Raw genomic sequence first — 19,742 nt, forward strand, 5'->3', positions numbered from 1 at the left:
GCTACTCTTGCTCTTTTTGACTACGAATGAATTTTATTTAGGGACATGGTTTATTCTATTTAGGGAAATGGTTTAGTGGGTGATGTTGATGGTGGGGGGACAATTGGATCAGCTGATTTTGGAGGTTTTTCCATCCTTAATGATTCTGTGATTCTTCTATGATTCTATGAAGCTGAAGTAGACACCTCAGTAGCAGCCCCTATGACAAGATATTGCACTACATCTGAACCCATGCAGGCGCTTGCACCTCCCTGGGATTTTCTTCAGCAGTTTGGCACACCTTCTTTCCATGGTTTCACATAATGACCGGCTCCAAGCCAACATCTCTCTTCACCACCAGCATCATTGGAGACATACTGCACACCCACCCACACCTTTTGCCAAGCCTCTCACGGGTTGCCCTACCAGTAACGGTGGATTGAATAACTTGTTTTCTTGGGAACAGTGAACACAGTCTTGCGCTGTGATTTCTTGCAGCTCTTTCTTCGTGGCTACATTTGCAGTGTGCTCTGATGAACAGATAACTTTTTATAAGGGCATACAGTAGCAGACACTTTCCTATCACTCACTAGTTCTTTAAACAGTTTGGCAGCAATTCCATACGTGCTCTCGTCTTTTCATTCACTTTTAAAAACCTGTTTCTCCTTGAGTAATGTCACTTTCATACAGCCTTTTGCTAACAGCTTGACTAGCATCATCTGATACACAGGAGTACAGTATTTCCATTTTCAAGAACCCGCTGCTGTACATAATAGGAATCCTTTCATCACACAGTATTACTTTTCATCTTTGTCAGTCACTGATTGCAGTCCAACGACCTTTTCACTTCCCTTTACAATGGGCCTGTTTACAATTATAAACCATTTCTTGCTTTCATCTCACTTGCTTCTTCCATTTCCAGTCTCTTCCTTTGCAAGGGCTGTGTCCCGTCACATCTCATCGCTGTTACCTCTTCATTTGGAAATGGTCTTGTATCTCATTTTTCCTTCTCTTTCACCCCTAGGCAGCAGTATGGGCTGCAGGATTATTGGGAAATTCAGAATGTTGGATCTCCTCCTCCCAGTAGAAGAAAACACAAAGTTAGAGCAAGAGAAGCTCAAAGTTATGCTACTGCTGCAGATTATTGTTACAGTGTTTGATCCAGTGAGAATCTTTCAAATTCTTTTGCAATGCCCTCTCAAAAATGCAAGTTCAATTTTATGTGAGTGCTAAATGCAGCTGTGACTTCTCACTTCTTTCAGTCATAAGCTGTACGTGACACATTCTTGGGTGGCAAAAAGGAGATTTCTGACTGAAGATCAGCTCAGCATGTTGTTCCTGTAATTAACACAGAGGAAAACTCAAATCTTGTTTCAGAAATGCTTGAATGCCTTGAAACACAGGGATGTTCTGACAGCTGGGTATCCAGTGGGAATTTTGGTTAAGAAATTAATACAAATGGAGTCATTTTTCTTCAGGCCTTTTGCTAATGAGGACAATGGATGAGTGAAGTGGGCATAACTCCACCAAATGGTACACTGGTCTTTTATTTCTGGGTTTGCTCATAGGCAGCAGTTAAAACTGGAGGGAACATTGCCAGCAGAGCTGCACAGTTAGTATTAATCTATTAATCTATTATTCCTCTGCTGAAAGAGGCCAAATGCAACAAAAATTTGAATGAGTGCTCCACCGCTCTGCTCTTTACCATATTAAGACCGTTTTTCATGTCATCCATTCATTTTGGTGCCTACAGCTCAGTTTAAGCAAGTAATGAATGGCCAAATACAGGAATCCAGAAATCAGGGATGTCTAGGGCATGGTGCGCTGTACAGCCAAAGGAAGCATCTAGAGTAGGTGTATGGCCACAGTCCTCAGCCATGAATTTTTTGTGCTAAATAGTGAAAGGAAAATTGTTTTGCCTGGAACTAAAATGGCAAAGGTATTCCCAGTATCTTTGTGCATTGTATTATTTGTTTATTTTTAACCAGGTGGCTGAGGTGAGCCTCTTGAAGGAATAGATCCCTGCCCCAGGGAGCTTGTAAAAAGGGCTTATTTACATCAAGCAGCATGTGAACAATTCACTGCTGGAAGCACCTCAGCTATGTTTGTAAATAACTGCTGCTCTCTGACAGTAAATGCTCCTGGTTTGTTCCCTGTATACATGCAATGGTATTATGTAGATGGCTGTATCTGAGCAACATCTTTACATTATACCTTAAGTTGTGACTGTTTAATATTCATACTGGAGAAAAAGCAAAAGACTTTGAAGTTTGACCTTCAAGGGTGATTTCAGTCTTGGATCCCGGGACATTTTTTTTTTTTTTTTAGAGAATAGCATCTGATTTTGAACATTAAGAAATTTGAACTTTAAGGTTAACATTTTAGTGAGCGTATAATGTATCTGAAAGCAACATCAGGCAAAAGGCTGCCTCGATACCATCATTTAAAATCCACAATTAATGATTCCAGCAGGTTAGAGGACACAAGAAACGGGTTTCATTCTCTCTAACTTTGGTTGCCTGAAATACAGAATTTAATCTGTGTTGGCCCCTCTTCTGCAGCCAGTGGAGAGAGATGGCATCTTCAAAGCGCAATATGGTCTCGCTAAAGCAGGTGCCTAATTGGTGCCAGGAATCTAAATCAAATGTCAAAATGCTCTAAAGCTTCACGTCTGAGCTAGACAAGATGAATTGCCCTATGGAGTTTCTTGCCCTAGTCCTCTGTGAAAACTAGACAGCTAGCTAAGTGTACAGGCCAAATTTTTTGATGGTTACAAGTAGATGTGATGAATCCCACATCAGAAATGATAGCTATAGAAACTGCCCAAATTAGATCCCTTTTGCATATTTGGCTCTCCATACAGTTAGCAATATTTAAGAAAGAGGGATCAGCTGAACAGTGCCTTGGAGAGTAAAGGCTCCTGGTTCATGCCCAAAGAGCACAAGGGGATGTAAAGGATATGAAGCATTTTGCTTTGCATCACAAACCCAGCAAAACCTTTGGAAATTAGATCCATAGCAGCATCTATTGACAGAATGATGTACCAGGTTAGTTGCTTTCAACAAGTACAGTGCACAGCCTAACCTTGAGGCTGGAGCTAGTCATAGCTTTATGTGGAATAACTAGAGTTATTTTTCCCCTAAGGTTAGAATATGTTCAATCTTTTACATTTTCCAATTTACTGTTCTCTTGTATAACCAAACTGTGCTTCAGCTATTACTGTGAGAATGAATTGTTCAATAGTTGTGAATCTCTGAACATGCTGAATATTAAGATGCATTAACATCTCACACAGCTGACAGTGAAGTACTCTGAACTATATAACTGTGTATTTAAGGTCTGTTAAAATATTGCCATATAGGTATCACACACATAAATATGCCTACAGCTCTGTCAATTACAGCTGCAGCTACATCCTGAAGGCTACATTTTCAGCAAATTACTTTTGCAAATGATTCCATGTTTTCCATAAATAAGTAAATACATAAAACCCAGATGATATTATAGTTTATCTAAAATGTGGGTACAATTTTGTTCATAGCACGTTTGCCAAGTCAGTAGGGTTGTAGAAGGATTCCTAGCCTTCCTTTTGTAAGAAGACACTTGAGACAATGTAGGATAGGGAAGATTCCCTTTTGGGTTTAGAGATGCCTTTGCAGTGTAATGAAGAGACGAAAGTATTCACTGCAGAAATTACAACAGCTGGATTGAGCAAATAGTGTGAAATCAATTTTGGTTGGGAATATTATGTTTTACAGCACCTCAGGAAAACATGATGTCATTTGTCCACACGTGAACTGTTTCACAGTCTTAAACTGGGAAGACTTATGCAGCCACATGGTTTCAGTCATCAATCGTATTACATAGCTCTACATGCCTATACCTGCCAGACACAGCTGAGTTTATGCCTGGAGGAATACAAACTGTGCCCCTGAAAACACTTTAAATATGTGCATAATTTAAAGAGTACTAACAGCACCATTGATACAAGGTATTGCTGAAGTTAGCAGAGTTAAAACAGATGCTTAAAGGCTCTAGATTTAACAGAGATCTAAAAGCCTTTTATCTTCTTTCATAGAAAAATGACATGTTCTGAGTGAGTCTGCAGAAACATCCCACCAGTGACTGTCCACCAGCATTGCCTGCAGGGTCCCAAGGAACCCCATATGGACAGCAAGCAACTTGCAGCTACAGATCTTCAAATCTGAAGTGCTACTACCAGCCTGTCTTCTCAGGTAGATAATCACCAATTTTAAAACAAATTATATTATTCTCCCACTCTTAAATCAATGTACTGATGTGGTTTAGATTCTGGGGAACTGTGCTGTCTGTCATCTGTGTGCATTACTGAAGTCTAAACACTGCACTCAAAATTATAACACGATTAAACTTGGAATACAGTAGTAAAATGGTTATTAGCTTTGTTGTTGTTGTTGTATTTTCATAGTGCTCTCCACTGCCCACATATTTCTTATTTTTTTCCTTTGCAACAGTGGCTTTTGGGATGAGGCCTGAATCCTGCTCTAGTGGATCTTCTCTTATACACTTTGCATTAGCAATTTCTTGCTTCACTGCTCCTCCACTATGAGACAAGCTTTAAGATTTAGTGATCGTATAGCAGAGTTGAATAACAGCACTTCCATTTCCTTTTACAAAAATTGGCACCTCTTTTGCCTTCTGAGAGTCCTACTCACTCAGATGCACCTAAACATAAATTACAATACAGAAAGGCAAAAGTAACATCAGACTTTTCAAAAACAGCACCTAGGCATCTAGGCATCTGTATTTTTAGGAATAGAAGAATAAAAAAAAAAAAGATACATTTTCAGTCAAAAGAGATTATTTTTCAATCCACAGTAGTTCAGCAAAAAATATTATTATTATTATTTTTTTTTTCTGGGTAGGCATCTGCTTTTTGCAGTTCTGTTTTACTTGGGAGGGATGAACGAGAAGATGGAACCCTTCAATCTCCCATGTTCTCTTCTGGTAATTCATTGCAGTTTTGTCTTTTCTCCTTTTACTTTAGTTTTTAAGTGTGGCTTTTTATGGCCCTTGGAGACTACTTGTTCAGCAGATCCTTTCAGAGCCAGGTAGCTGCTGTTGGAGGCTTGTCCTGCCAAGGACTGGACCCTGTGATTCGAATTGTTTCTTCTAGTCATATTTTGTGCGTCTGTGTTCCCGTGGTTTAAGGGTGGCTAGACATATAAAAGCTCTGTTTAGACCAAAAGTCTGCCTCTGACAGGTAATATGGAAGTGTATAAGAACAAAAATTCCCAGCTTCAGGTAACCAGCAATTTAAACATTGACAGACCTAGAGAGAGCAACCGGACTATTGTTACCCTTTGATAGCATCTACTGGCTCTGTCTTCCATGAAGTTGTCTCTTTTTCCATCCTTTCAGATGTATAACCTGCACGTCCTTCAGTCACAAGCTCCAGAATTCACTTACATCTTGACCTTCACTTTCCTTTAAAAGTACTACTTTCTCAGTTCACTGGGTAGGCATTCCTGTATTGAGAGAAATAGTGAAAAATCATTGCCTGCTTACCTTCTCCAGATCATTTTCTCCCTTTGCCTTTGGTTTTTCTAGCAGATGAGCCTGGTTTGTAGAGGCTCTCCTTATGTGGGAACTGCAGCAGAGTGGTGATTGCTCTTATCTTTCTCTGCAGCCTTCCTACTTCTGTTAAAGTCATTTGCAGATACAGTGATCAGGCCTGTGCACAGTCAACAATGGGGACATAGTAACCATTTGTGAGTGGTGTACTCATGTTTTCTGACTTGTTTGCCCGTTATCTTCAAAAAATGTTAAAGATCAATTTGTCTGTACAATTTCCACTGACTGTCAAGCTGATAGTTTCAGAGAACTTTCCACATACCTCTTTCCTGAGTGCAAATAGCTAGTTTAGAGCACATGTTTAAATAAGCTTCTACCTTTCTGACCTCGAATTTCACATTAAATTTATTATCATTTTGCATGACAGCCATTTTGTAAATGAAATATTTCTACACTACCGTCTTCACTTTTTTTCCTATCCTGAGTAGTTCTGTAAAATCAGTAAATTTGGGGATCCTTCCAGATCCACTGCACACCAACAATGCCTGCAAACAATGCCTGCAAACAATGCCTGCAAAGATCTCTATGAGACCCATGGCTAAATTCCCCCACTAGAAAAAAAATGAATTTGTAACAGGACTGTCAAACTTGCTCAAAGAAAGCTTACTGCTTTTAAAGACCTAACTAAGAGAGTTTGGCAAAAGTTTTTAAGAAATCCACTTATTGCTCATGATCTGCAGTATCCTTGTTTACATGTTAATCAACTCTTCAAAGAAAGGTAATGGATTTATGAAGCATGATGTCCCTCCACAAAAGTCATATGGACCCATCTCCAACATAATATATTTATTCCTGGGTCTATTAATTCTATTCTTCAATATAATTTCCACCGATTTCCCCAAGATGGAATTCAGATTTCCTAGTTTCAGGTCAACAACTCTGTAAAAAAATTGGCATCATCCTTAACATCTCCACCAGTGAGGCTGGTATCTGTAAGTTACAAAACGGAGTTGGTTGCTCAGCAGTTTCGTACATGAATTCCTTTAGGACTCCTGAGTGAACATTATTTCGTCCCGGAACCTGATTTGTTGCAACTTATTATATCATTTGTTCTGAAATCTTTTCCTCTAACATGTCAGTCTGGGAAAGATTATCACATTCTTCCCCCATATAAAATACTGTGCTTCCTGAGCCTCCTTCAGATCCTCCACCATGAACACTAGTGGAAAAATTCATTAAACATTTTTAGCCTTATCTTCCATAAGCACTCCTTTTACATCTTGATCATGTATCTGCCTGACTAACTAGCTGGCAAGCTTCCTACCTCTGAGGTGTTTAAAAAGATTTTTCTATGAAACACTTTTATGCCTTCAGCAAATTGCTTCTAAAAATATTTTGGGCTTCCTTTTTTTTTTTTTTTTTTTTTTTTTTAGTTTAACTTCCCAGGTTTATGATTTTTTTTTCTTACTTGGATTAAACTTCTTGTTTGTTGCTTTTACTTTCATCAGCTTTCTTCACTCCGTTGTTTGCTACAACTGACATGTTATTTTTTTTTTCCTTTAAAAGTTTTTTTTTTTTTTGTAGTTATTGCTGGCTTAGCAAGAGCCTCTAATATGACATTTTAAAACAATTTCCACACCATACAAAAACGTTTACCCTTTTGTCTGTCACATTTATTTTCCTCTTCCCCAACTTTCTCTGTTCTAAGTAGTTCACTTTCTTGAAGTCAAATACAATTCATGTTAATTGTTTGAACTCTTTTGCTCCTATGGGCATAGTTACTGTGCATGTAATATAAGAATATATTACAGCCTTTTTGCAGGTCTCTTTGAAGTGAGACACTTCTTAGAGCTGCTGAGTCAATACTGTCTTTTTTTCTTGTGGACTCTTTGAGCTATGATGATATGTAATCAAAAGTGGGCCATGTCTATGTTTTTTTTTTCTAAAGCAGTCCTGAGGATAGGACAGAGCAGGCACCTCTAACACTGTTCTGTACAACAGCTGTCCCCTGGGACCTTTGAGTACCTCTAGCAAAGTCCTAATAATGCTTATCAGCTATCTGGCCATGCTTTATCACACACATATGATTCCATCCTTCCACTCTACTGAAAGAGTCTGCTTGATTTAAGCGCCAGTATCTTGGAGCAGAAGGAGGAAATGTCAAATAAATGGAAATTTAGGATCTGAAGTCTTTCCACAGTGTATTCAGATCAATGAGGAGAGAGAAGTCATTCATTCCTTACAAATCCTTACAAATAAGGAATCCTTGTATGTTATTTCCTTAACTCCCTAACTGTGGGCTCTGGGCAAAGAATAGACCTTCCGAGTTAGTTCCTGAGAGCACTGTGTTTTCATGTCTTTTGTTTATCAAGACCCTTCCAAAGCTTCAGGTGCTCCAGCTCCTACCTTGTCTAAGGGTACTTTGAAAGTGGGCACTGAGAAGCTTGCTCTGAGCTGACAGTTCTGAGCTGTACTTCAAGTCAAGAACAGGGTACCTGCTGTCTGTGAATGGACTGGGAAATACAGCTACTCTGGGTGTTTGATTAATCTTGGCATGTCATCATGGAGATGAGGCAACTCTGCTTCTAGGGGTTGTCACTCATAAAGTCCTTTCTTAATGAGAATTTATGAGTCCTCGGAGGGACAGAAGGAAGCGAGCTTCCCTTCAGATATCATGGCAGTAGACACCCCATGAAGGTGTCTTGACAGAGCTGTGGATTCTGTGAAGAGGAATGCCATTTGGCTTGCTTAAAAAGAAAGAGAGATATAACATTACAGAGGATTGGAAAGAGCAGGTGCTTTTTCACAAGTGTTGCCTTTCCTTGAGTTTTATTTAAAAAGTTCTGCATAATTTTCTGAATGAACCAATGACTTGGTTCTTATTTGGCTTTGCTTTCCTTCTGATGTAGATCTTGTCTGTTCCAGAGAGTTTCAGAAATTTACCCTTTTGTCTTTGCTCAACCATTCTTTCAGGTGTATCTTTTCTCTGGTTATGAGCATGGTTCAGGGGGCATTTCAGACTACAATTTAGCCCCATGCCTAAAAGGTCATGTTTTGTCTTTTCTGCTTCTCCCCTTGATATTGATATTATCATGGTCCACAGCTATCAGATCCTTTTTGGTATTGCGTAAGAAACTGACTAGATGCCTTCAGAGGTCCATCACTGTTACATGTGGCAGACAAATCTTTGGACCATTTTCTGTGGCATCAGAAACCGGATTATTCATGTGCCTGACAATTGAATCTCTGCAGGGTATCTTCTTAACAATGTAAGCTAGATTTCTTGTCCTCAGACTGATATCTTTAGTTCAAGAGAATATATAGATACTGTCTGGTTCAGGGAACACATTTCCTGGAGATGTTCAGTGGATGCTTCCCTTACACAAAACTTGCTTTGTCTTCGGTAGCACAGGGGCTGTTTGCCCACAGCTGACACTGTGCTATGATGTTTCTGTGAGCACTCATAGTTTTCTAGCTCCCCAAGTTCCTTCTATTTGTCACATTTACCAGGGCCAGGAGCTTGGTTTCTACGAGTGCACCCCATTTGCTCAGAGGGCAGATAATTGCGCAGACGATTCTTGCACATTAAGCGAATCAAGTAGCTTCCACTCTTTTTTTTGGCCTCATTAGATAGTTTGCTTCAAGCTTCTACAAAGGAGATAGTTAATTAAGAGTAATTAATCTATCTTTGCAGTGCCCAGCACTCAAATGGGAAACAAACAGGTACCTATTTATCATTTTCTCTGACCAGCTTTATACTTGATCCAGTTAAAGATTGTTCATTAAATCTGTGGATGTAATTCAAAGTCAGAGTTTAAACTACCAAGCTCCAGGATTTACTAAATTTTAGTCAACAAGGGCTTATACTGAACAAGTTCTAAAACTGAGCTCCTTACATCTGTTTTATCTCAGTGCACTCTGCCATGCTGGCAATGTTTCAAAATTTCATTGAGCTTAAAACATAATTAACTATATAATTTCCTCCACACACACACTTAACTTGAAATGTAATTCCCCTTAAGACTAGGGACATATAAATTCTAGAATTCTGATCTCTAGAACTCAAATTTACTCTTTCTGTGTTTGAACTAATCAGCTTGGAAATGCAGATTTAATTCTAAACAGTCTGTTATTGCAGAGTAATTTCAGACTGTATATCTGAATCTGGAGATATCCAAACTCAGTAAAACAGTGCATCCAAGTTCTGATGTGCACATAGATGCCAGTTTAGTTAGCATGCGTTTGTCTAGAAAGAGTTTAGTCACTCATACTGAGACTGTCCTCCACATCTGTGAGACAAAATGAGATCTACAAGTCTGGATTACCTGGGGAGCTGGAGTGATCATGGCCACCTTGCTCTAACATTGCTGTTTAAATCAGGCCTCTGTCAGCATCTGATAGTCTCCTTAAATCTATGTGTGGATATAAAACCATGGACACATCTTATATCCTCGAGAGGAAGATGAATCTTCCTAAAATGTGCTTCTTACAATTATGTTTTATGATCCTATTATCTTATGAGTGGTACAGTACATAAGCTCAGCACCTTTGAAAATGGCATAATATATACTATCGACAGATGACATGAAACAACAGATTTGTCAGCACAGATTTGTAAGGAGTGTGGGCTGAAACTTAAAAGATGGCTCTGTCAGTACGCTAAATGGTTCATTCTCCAAAACAGGAATCCCAATTTAAGAGCTGTTATATAATGGTTGACTGGCACTGGAAGATCATTTGAGACATAATTATCCAGGAATGATTTTGATCTTAGTAGTCAATTCAGCTTTAGCAACCTAGAGATTATTTTCATACAATTGCCTTCTGTGAGTTGTATGGATTTTTTGAAAACAAGCAACTGGATTCCCCTTGGTTTAATTTTTGATGTCCTCTAAATGCCTTTGCCATCGCTCCAAGTCTTGTATAGCTGAAAATGGCAGTTTCTCTAGGATGTGGGGTGAGTTAGCCTGGGAACTGTACTGTCTTACCCATGAAACACAGTTCACAGTACCAGTCTGAGTGTGAGCCAGCCGGCAGCTAATGCCGGTGTCACTGCCATTGCTGCTGTCTTGTACACCTTCCCTTCTCAAAGGTGTGCTTTTCCTGTTCAGAGAGGTTATGTCCACCTGAAATGGGCCAATTTTATTTCTGGATGATGTGTATTTCTTCACTTCCAGCTTTAAGAAGTCCACTTATCTGTTGGTGCAAAGCCCTTATCACCAAGGTACTATGCATATTTATGCAAGGTTTTGCTCTTGTAGCAATGTCTAAGGTCTCTGTTCAGGAACTGTTACCCCATTGCTCTAAGCGTGATTCAATAATGAAGCCTCAGATTGCAGCAAAGGAAGTCCTAGTAGGTTTAGGAAGTGGGAGTGATGTAGCACTGGAATAGCGGCCCACATGTGGTAAGGCCGTGTATGGTGATACACTCATGGTAAAGTAAGAACAGCGGTTTCAAAACAAAAAGCACATCCTTGGTGCTAAAGTACATGGCATAGACACAAAATAATGCTAAATCAGTTCTGACATAGTCTGTTGGAAATCCCCCCTCAGAGGCTCTCTGCAATATGCTTTAGATCACGCCCTTTGAGTAATACCCAAATGTTAGCATTGGGCATAATGGGTGCAACTCTATACCAGCAGAAGCTGGCATGTTGTTTGTAGCCAGAGAAAAATGCTGTTCAATACACAGGATGAAAAACTCTCTTCCCATTCTCAGTTTGTTATCTTAACTTATGGACTGCTACATGCGCAATTGGGTGTTTATGCTTGGCAAATGTGAAGTTTAATGTTGGATGCATTTTGCAGTCTTATGCTAAACCACAAGGTGGCACTGGAAGATTGTAATAATCCAGCGTAATTAACACCTCCCCCCCCCACGTACCCCCCCACCATCCCTTATAAATCTTTGACAGAGACAGTATGATTTTTTACATTAAATGATGTAAACCAAAGGAATTGGTTACTTCTCTTTCGTCTGATTTTTGGCTTTACTTTCCAATAATTTTTAGCAAAGTTTTCTCAAGAGTAAAATGGAAATGCATGTGTGTGCAGTACAGCTATTGCATCAGCACAGCAAAGTAACTCAACAAATCAACATTCCTTTGTTTTTAAATATATATTCATTAATACCGGTGATCCTGACAGCTGTCTTTTTGCAGCCAAGTATTCATACCTCAGCAACAGCTGCATGCAAAAGCAGGAATTTCATTTCTTCTGTAATTTATTTGATATGTTGCCTGAAGCCTTCTCTCCCCTTGTAAAGCAAAGACAAAAGTCTATTTCAGCCTTTCATCAAAGGTGAAAGTTCTTCTGAGATTTGTCCATTTCTAATAAAGATTTAAGAATGTTCAGGTCTAAAATATCTCATTTTGTTTTCATAGCAGATGTAGGCTTGGCTAGGCAAAAACAATTATTGTGTTGTTATTACAAGATAAAATTTGACACATTTTCATGCAAGAGGTATCCAAACATGAACTTTCACAAAGGCTTAACTCTACCTCATTTGCAGAAAGTCTCAAAACTTTCATTTGTCTGAGGAAGAATAGACTGCTAGACCAAGTTTAAGGGTCTAAAACATGAAAGGCAGAAATTTCTGAGTTATTCCACAATATCTCTTCTTGCCTTACAAAACCAAATATACTAAGCTATGTCATTTTGAAAGGTAAACTATCACCCTCACTCACGTTCTGCCACCCAAATCATCATAGTAGGTAGATTACAAGCTACCCACAAAGAAAAAACAATCTGAAAGGGTTTAGAGCTGCACATATCTCTTTGAAAACTCACCCAGGAGCCCACTTCATCTCAGCTACAGCCACTGGCAACAGTATTTGGCATGAAGAGTCCTGCGTCTGAGCTCAGGTCTCGGGCTGTTCAAAGTGAGATAATTTGCCCCTTTATCAGCTGCCTCCATAAAAAAGAATAAGGTTTCTTTTTGACATAGCAGTTCCAGTCATTCACCACCTTTACTTCCCTTGATGTCAACAGATCTGTGAGGTTGTTTATTGCAGTGCATATAAGCCGTAGCTCCAGTCCAGGTTCCCATGGATAAGTGAGCTTGGAGCAGAAGACCCAGCACTGCTCTGGGCCCTGCCTGTTGGCCATTCTGTAATGTTCTTGGCACAAAACTCAAGGGAGGGAGTAGTGTGAGGAAGGAGCTGCCCTCAGAGCCTTTGGAGATGTTGACAGCCTGGCATCCTGCCATTCTGCAGCAACTGCTCCATAAAGTAACAGGTAAATTCTGTCTTCAGGACGGTCAACCTGGCACTGCTTGAGCATACGCAACTGCTGCAGTGTGACTGAGAAAAAATGAGAGAGGGAAAGACACTAGGAGATCTTCCTTCAGTGGCTGTAATGCTATGTCAGGGAGTTGACTTCTGCTTAAGGCACATGTGATATAGAGCCAGGATGTCCTATCCAGCCAGGCTTCTGGGGAGAAGTTTTGCCTTTTCCTCTTTTTCTATGTGGAGCTGACTTCTGTCCTGGATGCTCAGAATTTGTACAAAGCACTTTTTGGCCAAACCTTGAAAAGTGATGTGCTTCCAGGAGCCCAAGAGCCTTTGCTTTCATGGTGCCTTCAGCTGTGATTGTCCCTGCTTCCTCTGGCCCTGCAAGAAGCCCAAAAACCCTTCAGGGTCTTCCCCACTTTATTTCTCTCAGAAAGTGGAGACAATCTGCCTCAAAGGCTGTCTTCCAGATCAATTTATACTTTAAGACAATTTAACTCCCTCATATTTTAGCTCTTTTGCATAAAGCCTTTCCAGCTAATATTATATGTGTTGGGTTACTGTGCAATTAAAAAAACACACAGAGGAGATTTTAATAAAACTTTTTTTATCAAGTTTTACGATTTCAACAAGTGTTGCTGTCAGCTAATAATCCCTAGAGTGGCCATCATGAAGTATTCCAATAATTGGATTTTAATTTAAAAAATCACTTAGTCCTACAGTATTTTTGAAATCTAATTATGTCTTTAGGAAAATCACCCAAGTTGTGGTATTTTCTGGACAACATTATTCTTTGTTCAGTACAGACACCTTCCATTACTTTATTTTTTTTTCCTTCTTTTCTTTTTTTTTTCTTTTCTTTTCTTATGGGTATTATTAAAACTCTTCTATTTCCTGTGTTGTCAAGATCTAATGGATGAAATAAATGTGAATGCAAATACAAATCTCTATTATACACATTATGTTAGAAAAGAAGCTCCCTATGCAAAGAAGATTAGAAAGCTTTTTTACTTATTGCATTCATGATTCATGAGATTTTTTTTTCCCTTGGATTTAAAGGCATTATTAATGAGCCAGTCCTGTAGATAAACTTGGCTGTAAATTTTATTCATATAGGCAATAATTTATGTCTCACCTTATCTCAAGTATTTTGGAAAAAATCCTGAGTATGTGTGCGCACACAGAGTGTCACCTGGAATAAGTCCAGTGAAGCCTGTAGGCTTGCTCACATTTATATCACAGAAGTATCGAGTGATCCAGGCATTACTGTTAGTACATTACCTTTTAGTCATCTTTGATACTGAATGCCACAGCTCACTCCACCGTTGTGTGATTCCTCATGACATAATGACAGGAGAAATAATTAAAAACATCATGAATTCAAGACCCTTCCCTTGTAGTACCTGGAGTATTCCTGTATTTTTCCATGTTGAATACAGAGTAACACCACTTCACGGTATGTCTTTGACTATAAGTAGGCAGAAATCAATGCAATAAAAATAAGAGTCTCACAGAGATATTTTTATATTTAGATATATGAATAGTACATACAGTCATATTCTGACCTTGAAAGAATGAAAATAAGATGTGACAAGGGATTCTGTTTGTAGTATTTATACTAACAGTAAAAATACTCTGTTTGTACACGAAGATTTCCTTGAAACCAAACTAAATCTATTTAATATGTGAAAAGGGGAAGGAATAAAAAGAGAAGGTCTGATGAATTAGCGGTTGGCAATATGAAGAACATTTCAGTAAGATTATTTACATGAATGATATGAGGCATCTGGCCTGTACTGTATAGTACAAATATAGAAAAGCTGTGGAGGCCATAATCTGTCACTGTAGTGCATATGCAACTGCACTTGAATTCAATAGTACTTCAACATGCATATTGATGAGATGATATTTGCTCATAGCACAGGCAGATTTTTTTTGTTTGAAGACAGCCATTGTTAACAATTTAATATATCCTTTAAAGAGATGGGACAAAACTTCTATTGACTTCACGAAAATTCCTGACCCAGGCATTGATTGTAGCAATGAAACACAGAGAAAAAAAAAGTCTAGTTCAGAGCAGACTGAAAAATGGTGGTTAAGCTGCATCGGCTTTTCACCTCCTAAGTCTTGCTTCAGCCTTTAGTACCCTGGCCCACCTTTGGTTTCTCTTATTTACTTTTTTTTTTTTTTTTTTTAACTTTTTTTTTTTTTCTTCTCCCAAGCAGTTTTTCCAAAATAGACACTTATGCTCTATGGATTGTATTGCAGAGGATTCAGATCTATTTGCCAGTTTTACTTCATACATAACCTGTGCAGGGAGGTTAGTTACATTGCACAGTAAATGCCCATGTGCAGGGAGGTTAGTTACATTGCACAGTAAATTTAGCCCACTTATTTGATATTTATCATTAGAGCACTGTATCTTCTTCTAGTGCCTCAAGCAATTAAACCATGTGCCCATCTTCTTTTGGAACCCCTAGCAATTATTAATCACTTGCCATTGTCTTTGGATTTTCTGTCTGTGACCCTTTTAGTTCTGCAAGCCAGGAAGCTTTCTTCGCAATAACAGGGAAGCTACCTAAAGGTCAGAATATATTTCAAAGCTTTAAAAATAGCCCAATTGCATTTTAAAGTCTAATTGGACTTTTTAAAAGTCCATTAGTAAGCCCAGAATTTGTGATTCTTTAAAGCCCCACCAGCTCACACTACCTTGCTGGGGACCTTGTTGCTAAGATTACATACAGTATCCAAATGGTTGAAATTAAAATTAACTTTAAAAAATCTAATATTTCACTTAAGCTGCTCTGCTAATATTACAGAATCAGATAAAAGTCAAATGACTATGTTGAAAAATCCTAAATGTCAGATAAGTAGTGCATTCCCTTTGAAAATGTTCACAGCTGGAATACGTTGTAGCCTGCTTTTTTATATTTTATTTTATATATTTTTTTTCTTTGGCAAAAAAGATCAATCCAGGCTTCCATATGATCCTTTCTCCTGTCTTCTGGAGACACAATAGAGAGAAGCAGTCCAAATGGAACATCAGTTTTCTCAGTGCCTTTGGCTGTGGAGGTCAGCCGAAGTATGAAGAAGTTTTCACTAAAGCCTTGGATCAGCCCCCACACAACTGAAAATAGGTTCCTCCCCCTTAAGACCTTTACCTCAAGAGCCTTCTGATGCCTCAGGTAGGTAGCATGCAGACCAGACTGTTCATAGATCTCGCTGAATTCACAGGAGGAGGAGATTTCAGTGGGCTGAAGTCAAGAGTAACCATTCTCGTGATGCCAATGGAGTCCAACATTCCTCTGCAGTTCTCCCCTAAATGAGACACAAGGATCTGGGTCAGAAAGACTGGGAAGATGTTTGGTTTGCCCAGCTGGAGGAAGAATTCTTCTCCAAGGACTACTTCCTTGTCACCTCCACTATGAAGACATTAACGATCAAACCTTGCTGAGGCTGAATCGAGTTATACAGGCCCTAGAGTGGATTGTTCCTTCTCAAACAAGCATTGTCCTCCTCAGGAACGTGACCTATGGAAATCAGTCAGACATTGCATTTGCTCTTCCTGCTCCATATCAACCCTGCAATCTCCTATCTGAGGTAAGAGCAACCATGCTGGGTCTAAATATGTATCTCAGTGGCTTCTTGCAAAGATCCATAGCCTAGGTCATCAGTAGGCTCCACTCAGCTTGTGGCAAGTTTGTTCTGTGCTAATAAAGTAACATTTATCTTTCTATCTATAGATTGATTAATAAATGCAGACAAAGCCCCTCACTTATGGGGAATAAGAGTGGAAAAGACAGAAAGGAGGCAGCTGGCAGGAGGGATAAGTCAGCTGTGATTTTTGATTTGTTACCCGTTGGAAACAAGAAGTCCCTAGGCAGCTTCAGCCTGCATGGTATTGCAGAGGCTGTCTGGAGGGGCAGGATGACAGTATGATTCCTCGCAGGCTGCATGCTCCTGTTCAAAGCCGTGACGTGAGCGTCCCACATGTCTAACAGAGGGATGGTGCTGGGGACATATGGAGGTGTCCATCTTCCAGGTGTCTGGAGCAGCGATGGCCATGGGGGAAGCTATGGTGCCGCCCTTCCAAGGAATATTCATTACCTTCCTCCTCCTTTTCCTGCTCCCCTCTTATTACAGCATCCCAGACTCAGACCCCCGACTTAATACAGTATTTTACAGATTGGTATTGAAGCCTCAGATTGCAAATGTTAATTACAAGGACATGCTCTGAGAGCAGCAAGGATTTGGCAGGACAAGTGAAGTCCTTCCTCTCTCTCTCTCTCTTTCTCTCTCTCTCTCTCGTTTCCTGCTCTGTACAGCACTCTGGCTTGCTTCTTGGCTCCCCTTTGGGAGGTGATAAATCTGAGCTTTGCTGTCGAGGCCGGGGATCTGGTAAGGCAACCCTGTGCTGTTGGTATCCTCCCCTTCACCCTGTCCCAATGTCACAGTGGTAACGGTACGGTTTGGGGAGGATGGAAGAGGGCAGGAGAAGAAACCCCAGGACTTGTAAAGAAGAAGGCAAACAAGGTCGATGAGACCTTTCTCTTTGCATGACAGCTGGCGGGATTAGGCACGGCACGGGGCAGGGCCAAGCTTCCCCAGTCTCCCTCCGCGGGGCCGTCCAGCTACAGGTTCCTGCCGGCGGGGAGAAGCATCCCTCCATCCCTCCTTCCCTCCCTGCCATCCCGCAGCTCGGCTCCGCAGCCCCGGCCGGCTCTGCTCCGGGCTGGCGGTGCACGGGACGCCTCCCCCGAGGGAGGCGGAAAAACTGAAATGAAAGAGAAAAAAGCGAGGCTCCGGCCGGCTCCTTCCCGGCGCTGGGCAGGGCGAGCAGCCCGGCGGGGCAGGCAGGGCGGGCGGCGCGGGGCGGCTCTCGCCGCTCGGGGAGGGCTCTGATTCATCACCCCGCTCGGAGGAGAGGATGGGACGCCGTTGAAGTCCCCTTTCTCCCTCCTCCCTTCCCCTCTCCGCCAGGCAAGCCCCCCCCTCTCCTCCCCCCTCCGCCGCTCTTTCTCTCTCCCCAAGCAGTGAGGCTCGGACGGCGCTCGGCTCCGGCGCTTTATTCCGAGATGCTCGGCCAAGGTCTTTGCAGATAGATTTTATCTGAAGTTAAAGAGCAGGCGCTCGCCGCTCCCTCGCCGATAAGGCATTTTTAATAGAGACAAATCGCCCTGGACGCCCCGGAGCGCCGCTGCCGCCACTCCTGCCCGCGCCCCCCGCCGAAGGCGAGCGGGCAGCCCGGGCAGCTCCCTCCTCCCGTAAGTGTCCTGCTCGGCTGTGTGCGGAGAAGGGGAGGCGAGGGGGGGACGGACAGCCTGCCAGCCGCCCCGCCACCGCCGGATGCCCAGCGGCCGCGGGACGGCCCGGCGCGGAGCGCGGCCAGGAGATGCGCAGGGGCGGCGGGCTGCGCCGCGCCGCTCGGCCCCTCTAGGCTCGCCCATGGAGCGCCCCGCGGAGCCCCGGCCGCCGTCGGACCCCCCACGCCGTACGTATCCCCGCCGCGGCCCCCCCGCGGCGCCGGGGCTGTCCGCGGGGCGCGGGGGCGGAGAGGGCCGGGGCCGGGGGTCGGGGGTCGGAGCCCGTCGGGGCGCCCCGCGGCGCGGCCCCGGCCCGGGGCGAGCATTTTGGGTGCTTTAGGAGCGGCGGAGGGGAGGGAGGTGGGCTTGCGGGGGGTGCGGGGGGGCGAGGAGCCTGCCCGGGGGTCCCGGCTTGAAGCCGCCGGAGCCCCGGCGCCGCACCCCCGACCCCTCTCCTCCGCGCTCCGGCGCTGCGGGGCTCCGCGGCGGGCGGCTGCCGCCCGGTGCCCGGCGGGGGCGCGCAGGGAGGCGGGCGGGAGGGCGGCGGGGCTGGCGGTGGCACCCCCGGGCCGTCCCAGCCCACCCCCGGGGCTCCCCAGCCCGGCAAAAGGAGCGAGCGCCTGGTAGCGCTGCCCACAGGGCGCTCCGCAGCCAGCCTGGACCGCGCGACCACTTTACTCTGCCGCCGGATTAACTCGATTTTAATCGTTTTTTGTTCCCCCCCACCCTCATCCACACACCCCATCTCCTCCTTCTCTCCCGCCCCCCCTTTCCTACGCACCTCTCTTCCCCCCTTGTCTCAAGCCTAACCTTGTCTTGTGGTCATGGGGTCTATAATTTCATTTTTGTCTAGGCTGGTGAGAGCTCCGCTCGTTCTGTAAAGTGGATGTCAGGTGGATCTATGTTCTGGAAGGAACAAAGAGGCAGCGAAGGCAGCGCGGGGGAAGTTTGAGCGGCGAGGATGCAGGCTGTCTACTGGTACGCGGTCCTTCTGCTGCAGCCCACCCTCTACTTGGTGAGTGCCCCCCGGTGCCGGGGGGAGCGCGACGGGGAAGGGGGCAGCAGCCCGGCGGAGAACGAGCAAACTCACGGCAACTGCCGCCGCCTCCCGGGCAGCCCGGGGCCGGTAGGATGGTACAGGGGGGGCAACCCCGCAACTTCTGCTCCCCTCGGGGACAGCGGGCTCGGGGGGCTCCCCGGTGCCACCTCCCGGACCGGGTCCCCCGGTGCCAGTGCGGGCACGGCAACGCCTCCGGGGGGGCTCCCTGGCAGGCTCCGGAGCGGAGGCAACTTCTTACGCCTGCCCTCGGCCGGGGGTGGCAGCCCCCCGGGAGCCCCCCAGCAGCCCTCCAGCACCGTGCCCATCCGGGATGCGAAGCCCGGGCGCGCAGCGCGCAGCGAGGAGCGGAGCTGCATGGGTTTTCCGCGTGCGGTCCCGTTGGTTCCGTGGCGAATCTCCCCTGAGATTAGCCGGGGGAACGCGAGCAAACAGCGGCGCTATCTCCTTTCGCTCCCACTTTCTCCCTCCTTAAAAACCTCCAGGAGCAACCCCCGGCGGGCTGCCCCTTCCCAGCCCTGCCTGATGCGCCACTCATCAGCCGAGCGCTCTGCGGAGCATCCTCCCTGCGGCGGAGGGCAAGGAAGGAGCCCTTTTTCCAGGAGCCACAAGCACCCCGAC

General features: G+C 43.5%; 1 protein-coding gene across 1 annotated transcript in view; it reads left to right on the forward strand.

Annotated features, from left to right (window-relative positions):
* Positions 1 to 19,025: 19,025 nt before the first annotated feature.
* NXPH1 (neurexophilin 1) overlaps positions 19,026 to 19,742 on the forward strand; it is a gene marked incomplete at both ends in the record, with an annotated part of 149,400 nt that continues 148,683 nt past the window's right edge. Inside the window, one exon of the mRNA XM_082754123.1 lies at positions 19,026 to 19,079. Coding sequence (XP_082610249.1) covers positions 19,026 to 19,079 — 54 coding nt within the window. The remainder of the gene's footprint in view (positions 19,080 to 19,742) is intronic.

Source organism: Aythya marila (genome assembly GCF_965140915.1).
Source record: "Aythya marila genome assembly, chromosome: 2".
Classification (NCBI taxonomy): Eukaryota; Metazoa; Chordata; class Aves; order Anseriformes; family Anatidae; genus Aythya; species Aythya marila.